This window comes from Pseudorca crassidens, chromosome 2 (genome assembly GCF_039906515.1).
Source record: "Pseudorca crassidens isolate mPseCra1 chromosome 2, mPseCra1.hap1, whole genome shotgun sequence".
Classification (NCBI taxonomy): domain Eukaryota; kingdom Metazoa; phylum Chordata; class Mammalia; order Artiodactyla; family Delphinidae; genus Pseudorca; species Pseudorca crassidens.
Genome location: NC_090297.1, coordinates 24,265,386 through 24,276,068, shown reverse-complemented (window position 1 = coordinate 24,276,068; position 10,683 = coordinate 24,265,386). Strand labels below are relative to the sequence as shown.

Genomic DNA, 10,683 nt, shown 5'->3' with positions numbered 1-10,683 from the left:
AGGCCCAGAGCAAGGAGAGTGACCTGCTCAGGGCCACACAGAGGGTGAGGGACGAAGCAGGGACCTGTCTGTGCCACGTGAATGCAGTTACAGTCGCCCCCTCAGTATCCATGGGAGATGGGTTCCAGGACCCCTGTGGATACCAAAATCCACCGATGCTCAAGTCCCTCGTATAAAATGACATAATATCTGCATATAACCTGCGCGCATCCTCCCGTACACTTTAAATCATCTCTAGATTCCTTATAATACCTAATGCAATGTCAACACTACGTAAATAGTTGCCGGCGTGTGGCAAATTCATGTTTTGCTTTCTGAAACTTTTTGGATTTTTTTTCCAAGTATTTTCCATCCAAGGTTGGTTGAGTCCATGGATGTAGAACCCGAGGATGCGGAGGGCCAACTGTCCTTGCTCCTTGCCCACCCCCTGCCCTGGGATGGCAACTTCCTTAGCACCTGGATCTGTGACTGGCCCACAGCAGGGGCTCAGGAACATGAGGGTGAGCTTTGCCAGCCTCTGTGAGTCTCAAAGATAAAAGCCCCACAAGAGGGCTTCCCTGGTGGCGCAGTGGCTGAGAGTCCGCCTGCCGATGCAGGGGACACGGGTTCGTGCCCCGGTACGGGAGGATCCCACATGCCGCGGAGCGGCTGGGCCCATGAGCCATGGCCACTGAGCCTGCGCGTCCGGAGCCTGTGCTCCGCAATGGGAGAGGCCACAGCAGTGAGAGGCCCGCGTAACGCAAAAAAAAAAAAAAAAAAAAGCCCCACAAGACACATGAAATATCTCGGTGACAGTCGTACTCACTCAGATTCCATGGTGTTGGGGCAGGAGGGTCTCCCACCCCCCCCCAATCCTTCTCACTCTCCCCTCGCCCCACCTTCCCCAATTCCAGGTCACTCTCCTCCACTGGCTTTTTTGGTTGTCACCCAGCTGGGCTGCTCTAGCCCCAGGATGAGGTGAGAAAGAAAATATATTTTTAGAGAGGCTTTTTTTTCTTCCAGGGAAATGACTTCAAATGTGCAATTTATTCCCAGGAACGGGGGTGTGTGAGTGAAATGGCTTCTGGAATGGCAGTGCCCTCATCACCTCCTGCTGTCTCCTCTTCCTCAGCATCTCTGCTGACCCTTCCCCTCTCTCCTTCCTCTCCCCCATCCAAGGGAAGAGGGCAGGTGTGTGAACACAGCTCCTGGGCCTGGGCTCTCCCCCCCTCCCCCAACCCGACAGTCACTTCTGAGCCCTGTGGCCACAAGGAGTCAGGGTCTTGGATTTGAATGAGGTCTTGGTTGTGGGATGGGTCCTACCTCAAGAGTCTTTGCAGACAACAGGGCAATCAGTCAAGGAGAAGGGGGTGGGTAGAGCGAACCCCAGGGCAGGTAGCAAAGCAGCCTAGGTTCTGCTGCAGACTGACTGCGTGACCTGCGGTCGGTCACTTCTACTTTTCAGGCCTCAGTTTTCTTACTTGTGAGATGGGCAGATGAAGGGGTGGAATGAGGAGAGCAGCTCAAGGCCCTACATACTGTCATTCTAGGTTACAGGGAGCAAACCTGCAGAATCTTCTCAGCCTCATCCACACACAGGACCTCTGAAGCCTCCAGCTCGAGCTCAAGACTTCAGAAGCTCTCCTCCCTCCCGGGCGGGTGCAGCCTCAGTGTGACCACTTCAGAGCACCCGCTCTCCAAGGCTGGCCCGCCATGGCTCAGCGGAGGCGTCACCACCACCATGAAGCCTTCCTGTATTCCCTCCACGACACCCAAAACCTCAGAGTGAGGTTAACCCCTCCCTGCCCAGTCTCCCTGCTGGCTCTGCTAGACTGTGGATGGCATCCGGCGGGGCCGTGGGCTTCTGTTCACAATTAATGTAAAATTAGTGAAGCTTAAGCTTCAGGGCCCCTCACTGGCACAACCGCCTTCCAAAGCCTTGTTCCTAATTTTGTATTCGTGACCCCCTCAAGTTGTATAAGCTTCAGGCCCCACAGAGTCGGACCTACGCCTGTTTTCATCCCTGCCCAGCCTGAGGGCAGAGCCCACCTCTCTCTTGGAACGGTTGCTGTTTCGGCAATTCCTCCTCCACGTGCCGCTACCACCCTGCCCTGGCTGGCCTGGCACCTGGGCCAGACTGACCTGGAGACAGGGTTTCCGCATCCACCTGCCCCTCCTGCATGGCCAGCCCTGCTGTGAGGCCCCCGGCGCACTCATCTCAAACAAAATCAGACTTCCTCCCCCATCCCCACACCTGACTCAAGGGGCCTCCTGGGAACCCTTTGGGTCCTTAGTTTGCAAACCCCCAGCTCACAGACCTAGCAGAGGCCTGGGTTCAAATCCTGGCCCCATGCCTGGCAGCTGTGTGCCAGGGGGGCATCACCCACCCTTCATCTTGAAAGGGCTTGCCCAGAACATGGGGTGAGGGTGCCCAGGAAAGGCTCGAGGCATGGCCCTTTGAGACCCTCACACAGGTAGGTCCCTGGGCAGGTAGGGGGCCCCCCACAGATGGAGGCCAAGCCTTCCCACTCTTGCCCGGGCCCTGTGGACTCCCTCAGCAGCCGCTCAGCTTATCCTGTGATACTTGCTGGGGCAGCAGACAGACAGCCAGAGTCTCCCCAGGTGCCCTCTGTGGGCCCTAGATCAGAGCCTTCTTGCCAGAATCCTGCTTTGGTTCCTGATTTCGGGGTCAATAACGTCAGGACTGATGTCATTCAGACTTTTCTCAGAAGCAAACCCGGGTTCTGGCCTCCATCTTGAGTCCTGGGCAAGGCTGGAAGTTACGATAGGAGAAGGAGGGTGCAGAGGGGGCAGGGGGGAGGTAGGGGCAGCCCAGGAGAGGCAAAGACTGGTTTTCCCAGGCTTGTCTTGAGCTGGAGGGTCAGTTAGGATCGCAAAGTCCCCTGTGGCCACAGGGGAGGGCACAGCAGTGGTCTGTCAGCACTCTCACTTCCTGACTGTGTAACCCGGGGCCAGTCACCCAGCCCCTCAGGGCCCCAGTTTCCCCAACTGTAAAATGGGGAACCAGTAAGGAGCGAACGAATGCATCGTGCTCCCTGTGTGCCAGGCTCCGCTGGAAGGGCTCCTCTCGGCTACAAAGCTGGGAGGCAAGTGTGTTTGTTGTACACAGATCACACGGCTGTGGGGAGGAGTGAGGGACAGCGCTCCTGGCAGGTGCCCTGAACAGTGCCTGGCGAAGAGCAAGCCCTCAGGAGGTCCTGGCTCTCATTATTCCATGGCAGTGTGAGTTCCAAAGAGCCAGTCTGTTTAGCGAAACCTCCGGGGGCAGGTGGCGTCAGGCAACCACTACTGAGCACCTACTGTGTGCCAGGCCCAGAAACGCAACTCCAAATAAGGCAGCTCGGGCCTGGAGCTCAGAGATGCCGGCTGGCTGAGGCCTCCACTTCCCTTTTGCTGCCTTGTTGGAGCCAGGAGCCCTGGCCAAGGGCAGAGAAAGGTCTCATTGGGAAGGGTGGTGAGGCCTGGCTGTCAGGCATGCCTGTGGGGGGTTATCTGGTTTCCAGGCTCATCTGAGTGCGTCCACCAATTGGTTGTGTCCATGTGACAGTGTGAATCCCCTCACTGACTCTTTAACTCACTCATCAAATACTCCCCAACAGACCTCTGCCCCTGGCATTATAGTGTGACCATTAAGACCCTGGGTCAAGAGCTTAGCTCTCACTCGCCAGCTGTGTGACCTTGGACACATCTCCTAACTTCCCTGTGTCTCGACTCATCATCTAAAGTGGGGATAATGTCAGTGTGCACTTTGTAAAGCCATGCCTGGCATATAGTCAGCTCTGTTTGGGTTCCGTGATTATTGTCTGTTGGGGATACTGAGGTGCTCCCACTTCAGTGGGGGGTGGTGACAGACAGTAGAGACTGAAAGCGGGGGAGGGCAAGGATGGGCACTGGCCAGGGCAGGACCAGCCCTGCCCAAGGAAGTCAGGCAGGCTCTCCCGAGGGGCCAAGTGGGCCGTGGGAGTTGAGCGGGGAGGGGGGCAGCAGCAGGTGCCTGTGTGGATGGGGAGGGCAGGTGAGGGAGACCCTGAGATGCGGGGACTTGGCTCCAATGCACAGGTAGGCGTGGGGGAGGGGAACTACACGGAGCATCGGGTGCTGGAATGCGGTGAATGTGTGCAGCTGTGAACCCCAGAAGAACTGAGCGGGGGATGGGGGGATGGAGGGGTGGGGGGTGGGGTTGGTGAGGAGTGGCATGAGAGCGGCGGGGCCCAGACCTGGCTCAGTTCGGGCTGTGACCGGTATCTCTGAGGAGCAGCAGATGGCGTTCCTGGCCTGCCCAGCCCAAAGATCTTCCCCCTCCCCCTCCTCAGGACATCAGGGAAGAGGGCTGCTGCTGCCAGAAGTCTTTTTTTAAAAAAATAAATTTATTTTATTTATTTATTTTTGGCTGCATCGGGTCATCGTTGCTGCACACGGGCTTTCTCTAGTTGCGGTGAACGGGGACTACTCTTCGTTGCGGTGCGTGGGCTTCTCATTGCGGTGGCTTCTCTTGTTGCAGAGCACGGTGTCTAGGCGCACGGGCTTCAGTAGTTGTGGCTCGCGGGATCAGCAGTTGTGGCACGCGGGATCAGCAGTTGTGGCACACGGTCTCTAGAGCGCAGGCTCAGTAACTGTGGCGCTCGGGCTTAATTGCTCCGCAGCATATGGGACCCTCCTGGACTAGGGCTCAAACCCGTGTCCCCTGCATTGGCAGGCAGATTCTTAACCACTGTGCCACCAGGAATGTCCCCAGAAGTCTTAGAACTGGCAGGAACTTCTGAAGGTGGGCCATGCTCACGGCCCATCCTGTGCATGGAGACTGTTCTAATGGCCTTCCTGATCGCTAGTTTTTGGAGCCTTGTATACCTGCCAAGACAGAGTACTCACTACCTCTCAGAGTAGCCACTGCCATCTGCGGCCAGTTCCAACTGTTCCAAAGTCCTTCCTTGCACAGAGCTGACAACTGGCGTCTCATACCCCCTACCCTCACGCTGTTGGCCCCAACTCTGCCCTTTGGGGGCTCCTCAGAACCAGCCTGTTCCCTGGGCCTGTAGCAGCCCCTCTGGGAGGTGACTGTCCCTACATCTGGTCCCTTACTTTATAAACATCATCCCAGCCACCTTTATTGAACCCCCAGTACAAAGTCAGGAAGAGCTCATTTAATCTTCACAACCTGGCACCTGGCCCTGGGCCGGTGTTGTGTGTGGCACACACAGGCACTCACTTTACCTTTGGATGATAAATGAATGAACGAATAAATGAACCCCATGTGGTCACTATTCCCATATTACAGTTGGGAAACTGAGGCTCAGAGAGGTAAACTCACTCATCTAGAGTCATCCAGCTCACAACTGGCAGAATTGAGATCTGAACCCAGGTATCTGCCCAACCCAGAGCCAGAACTCTTCAACTCCAAGCTGTGCTGCCTCAACTGGAACCAGCTCCCCACCTACTGGGTCCCATCAGCCCCTCTCCATCCATCTTCCCAAGGTGCCCAAGGGTCAGAATTCCTCAAGGTTTGGCACTGGGATTCCCAGAGGCTGGGACCTCAGAATTCCTAGGAATTTTTGAATCTCAGAGAGTTGGGAAGTTTCCCTCCCTCTCCAAATCTCTGCCAAAGGGCAGCTGGCCTGGCCTTACATACCCTTTAGGGATGGGGCTCTCACTCCCTTTCAGGGAACACCTAAAGCAGCTCTGCCTAATGAGCTGAACTTTGACCTCTGGACCTCCTCTCAAGGCCCCTGAAGGACCAGTCCAGTTTCCTCCGACACCCCCAAATCATGGCTGGTGCCCGAGTCTGTTCCACCGGCCCACCCGGCACTCACCCCTACTGGCTCCATGAGTCCTGGTTTCAGTTCCCTTTTCCTTGGGGGAATTGTTCCAGTTTCAGCTCAATGATTTCCCATCTCCTGAGGGCAGGCCCTGCACTGGGTGTGGGGACATGGGGGCTGAGGGCAAAGACTTTCCGCCTGCCAGTGCTAGCAAATAACCTCCCCTCTCTGGGCCTCGGTTTCCCATCTAGGAAGTGGAACTATTGACAGCACCTACTTCATGGGGTCACTGAGAGGGTGAGATGAGATAACCCCTGTAAAGCACTTGGCATGGGTAAGGGCTAAATAAATACTTACCCCCTTCTTCTCCCAAAACAGGTGGGTGGGGGTGACTGGGAGGTGAGTGGGAAACACATTCATTGATTCAACAAATTTGTATTGAGTCACTGCTACGCACCAGGCCCTGGGCTAGTGCTGGGGACACAGCAGTGAACAAGACGACACAAACCGTTGCCCTCCTGGGGCTCATGTGCTAGTGGTGGGAGACCTCAGTGGGTAAGTGCAGTGCATCGTATGTCAGGTGGGAATAAAGGCACCAGAGAAACGCACAATGACCACGTTTGGGAAAAGGAATGTGGGGCAGGGGTAGGGGGGTCTGCATCCCACAGTGAGGAATCTGAGTCTCAGAGAGCTGGGGACACCTGCCTGAGGTCACACAGCTGGTGGGGAAGCAGCACTAGGCCAAGTCTGCCCACCCCAGTGACAGGGCCCAAAGGGGGCCACGCCTGATCTGAGTTCCCGTTGCCCACCCGTGGAGACATCAAAGCCCAGTGGACTCGGATGACCTCTGTCCCCCTCGGTGGACCGGCTTGAGGGCGGGGGTGATGGGTCCTGGGAGAGCCAGTGAACCGAGTCGTTAGCGGGGAGGGTATTAATGGTCACGCAGATGCGACCCATCTACCCAGACCCTCCGACAAGCCGGGTCGTACCCCGCATCCCCACGCGGGGTCCTTCCCCTCCAAGCCCTGCGACGGCCCCGTCCCCAGAGCAAGCCTCTGCGAGGCCGGCCACCCGTCTCGGGTCGCACATACCCCCCCCCCCCCGCCCCGCCTCATCCCGCGGCTGGCGGGCGGGCGCGTGTGGGGCGCGGGGGCACCCGGGCGGCCCCGGCTGCGGGGGGAACTCAGCGTCCAGCCCCGCCCCTCCCCGCCCCGCCTCCCGCGCTGGGGGCGGCCTGGCGGCGGCGCACGCTTCCTGCAGGCGCGGCGGCCGTGGGCGCGGAGCTGCCGGGCGGAGCCGGGCCGCCGAGCCGGAGCGCCGACCGAGAGCGCGCCGGGCCAGCCGCCGGGCCGCGCCGCCGTCGCCGCCGCCTCGGGAACAAAGGCGCCCGCCCGCCGCCGCCGCCGCCGCCGCCGCCATGAAGCCCGGTCCGCCGCACCGCGCCGGGGCCGCCCACGGGGCTGGCGCTGGGGCCGGGGCCGCGGCCGGGCCAGGGGCCCGCGGGCTGCTCCTGCCGCCACTGCTGCTGCTGCTGCTGGCGGGGCGCGCCGCGGGGGTGAGTGCTTCCCGCTCCCGCGCCCCGGCTTGCGCGCCGCGCCGGCCTGGGGGGGGGGCGGGGGTCCAGTGCCTGGCCGCCCGCGCCTCCCGGGGGCTCGTTTCCCCGGGGGCTCGTTTCCCCGGGGGCGGGACCCTTCCCCGTGGGCGGCCTGGGGTCCGGGCTGGGGTCCGGGCGCGGGGCCGCGCTGGGCGTGTCTCGGGTCTGAGCAGACGTGGCTTTGCTTCGTGGGTGTGCCCGGACCGCGGCCACTTTTAGGGAATCGGGTCGCCTCCCCCTGCTGGGGGAGGGTGTGCGTTAGGTTCCTCCCTCCGAGGGTCGCGGCGGGAGGGCAGGGGGGCCCGGGGAGGGGGAGGGGTGAAGGGGACCTGTGTGAAGGTGACCTGAGGGGGTGGGTGAGTGTGACCGCGTGTGTGGCCACCTCCGTGGAGGGTGCTGGGACCTGTGGGGTGTGCACGGGTGAAGGATGAGGCGTGAGGACCAGTCCGTCCCCATGGATGGGGGCCATCGTGCCCTACCTGCGTGTGGTCGTGTCAGGGTGACCCATTGTGCACGGTGTGTGCCGGAGACGGGCTGGGGACTGTTGGCCATGCTGTGTGTGCCTACAAGAGGTGAGTGTGTTGAGGGGGAGATCTCTGTGGTGGGTGTGTGCTCCAGCCCATGGGAGTGTGTGTGCAGGCGTGTGTTGGCAGGTGCATGGGTTACCCCGTGCGTGGAGCATGCGCCCCTGAGTGGGGCCGAGTGTGCAGGTGCGGTGAGTATGTATGAGGTGACCCCTGGGTGTTCCTTTGAGTGACCGCAGCAGCGGTGGGGTTGAGCTCAGTCCCAGCTCCATCAGGGGGAGCAGGAGGAAAGGCCACCTCCTCCCCATTGAGGGACCCAGGTCCCAAGTGAGTTCCCTATGGGCACGTGTCTGGAGCCTGGCCTGGGCATGAACTGGGGGGTTTCTAGGCCTGATCCCCTTGGTTTGTTCTAGGAGCTATGCCTGTCCCCCGTTCCCCAGGCTGAGAGGGACCCAGGCCTCTCAGGCAAACCCCCCGCCCCGGGTGCCTACTCCTCCACTGCAAGTCTCTTTGGGCCTCAGTTGGCCAGTCTGTGAAATGGGAGGAGGTCAGCAGGGACTCAGAGGTTGCATCTTGGACAGGCAGGCTACTCCTCAGCCTTTCCCATCTGGGGACTATGAGCTGGGGTGGGGGGGAGTGTTGCATGCCAGGCTGAGTATGGGGCCCGGTGGGCTGGGTGCCTCATCCCCAGTTATTCCCCAGGTGGGGTGAGGAAAAGAGGTCCCAGGGAGGGACAGGGACCCAGCCCATCCTAGCAGCTGGGTTACTTTCTCAGCTACACTTCTGGAAGACCATCTTTGAAATCAAAGATGTGGAAATCACACAGCCTTGGGTTCAAATCCTGATCCCTCCCCTGATTCGTGGTGTGACCTTGGACAAGTTATCTCACCTCTCTGAGCCTCCATTTCCCCCTCTGTGGAACGGGGCTAATAACACCCTCCTGAGAGATTAAATGAGAGGATGTGTGTGCTCACCCACAGGAAGAGCTCAGTCAATGCTTGGTGTGTGATGAATGAAAGGGACACCGGACAGCATGCTTTAGACCTGGCAGCCCAGCAGGATCCCGAGCTGGGTGACCCCTGGGCAAGTCACGTCCCTCGCCGAACAACTTTTCCTCATCCATAGACCAAGGCTCGTAATCTGTGCCCCGTGAGGTAGTGGAAAGAATTAAATGAGCGTACGGAGGTGAAAGGCCCCGATAAGGCAGGGTGCCCCTGGATCTGAGGCCGAGGTAGAGTGGGTGTGGCTCAGACCCAGTGCTGGGTGGCAGGTAAATCACACCCCCGGGGTCTGGGCCTGGAGGCTCAGATGGTGGGCTTGACTTGGAGGAGAGGAGGGGTGGGGCCCCGGATGAGGTAGGGGGGCATCCCTCTCCAGGCTTCACACCTTTCCAGAGGCCCGGCTGCCGAGCAGGGACGTCACCTCATCTGGCCTGGGAGGCAAAGGGTTAATGGGTGGTGACCAGTGGCCAGGGAGGCACACCAGAGGAGGAGGGTGATGCCTGCAGCAGGAGCTACTGAGATTAGACCAGAAGAGCCCCAACCAGGATGGCTCCAGGAGTGGCCTCCGTGGCGGGGGCCTCCCAGGACATCACTGGGATGGGCAGTGGCTGGCTCAGGGTAGGGGAAGGGCAGGATGACACCTAGGTGCCCACCAGCTTGAAAAGGAGTGTGTGTGTGTGTGTGTGTGTGTGTGTGTGGAGCAGCTTCCAGGATGGCCTCAGTAGGAGTAGTGGGGCTCATTCGCGCTGCAGATGGTGAGTTGGGGTGTGTGCATGTGTGTCCTGGCATCTGCTCTGGGAGTCCTCTCCTGAGAGACCAGCTAATTACGACTCTGAGAGACATCTGCCTTCAGGGCCGCTTCAGTTGCTGTACTTAAGTCACTACCCAGAAAGGCCCAGAGTGTGGGGATCCTGGAGATTTCAGCTTGAAAAGTGTTCTTTAGATGCTCAGGGCTGAAAGGGATTTAGGTGTCACTCAGCCTTGTTTGAATTCCCAATGTTGGGAGTTCACTGTTTTGTGGCTATGTGACCTTGAGAAAGTTACTTAACCTCTCTGCTTTCATTTCCACCTCTGTAAAATGGGGAGAATAGGAGAGTGAGCGGGGTTAACATATAAAGCTCTTAGCACAGTGCCTGGCGCATAGTAACACTCAGCAAGTGTTCACTTGTTCTTTTACAAGGTTGCCATTCTGTGTTTGGGAATGTGGTAGGGATGGGGGGTGGTAGGGTGAGGGACCATGGGAAGGGGAAATCAATCAGGGAATTCTTTTGAATCCCCAGCCCCATGCCTGGTGGTTCCTGCTCCCTCCCCACCCCCACAATTTCAGGTATCCAGGAGCTCCCTACTCCTCTTCCCTCCAGCTCCTCTGGTTGACTGTGAACATTGGGTTGCCAGGGCAAGATTGTTCTCACTTTAAAAATTAAACGTTGGGGACCCCTAGACTGTTCCAGGCCAGGCCCTGACACAGGGATACCATAGGGATCTGTTGCTGTTAGCACCCAAGGTGGCAGGGGCTCCAGGGACAGAAACTTTGGGTAAGGGATTTCTGTTTCAACGTCCTCATTGTAAAATGGGGACAATAACAGTGCCAGCCTCACAGGGGTGTTGTGATGAGAAAATAATCTCCTTGGGGAGACTGAGCACAGCTTGCCAGTGAGCTCTCAGGAGATGGAGCCTTTCCAGGAGGGAGCCTGGAGGGCAAGGGAGGGCTTCCTGGAGGAGGAGGTTTTAAGCTAAGCTATAAAAATGGTTGCCATGTGACACTGAGCAAGCTGTAGCCTGCCCTGACCCTCAGCTTTCTTACCTGTCAA

At 58.8% G+C, this 10,683-nt stretch overlaps 1 protein-coding gene across 1 annotated transcript in view; it reads left to right on the top strand.

The window, feature by feature from the left end:
- The first annotated feature begins 7,155 nt into the window (after positions 1-7,155).
- Positions 7,156-10,683, top strand: part of SDC3 (syndecan 3) — a 38,013-nt gene continuing 34,485 nt past the window's right edge. Inside the window, exon 1 of the mRNA XM_067725181.1 lies at positions 7,156-7,308. Coding sequence (XP_067581282.1) covers positions 7,171-7,308 — 138 coding nt within the window. The 5' untranslated portion in view covers positions 7,156-7,170. The remainder of the gene's footprint in view (positions 7,309-10,683) is intronic.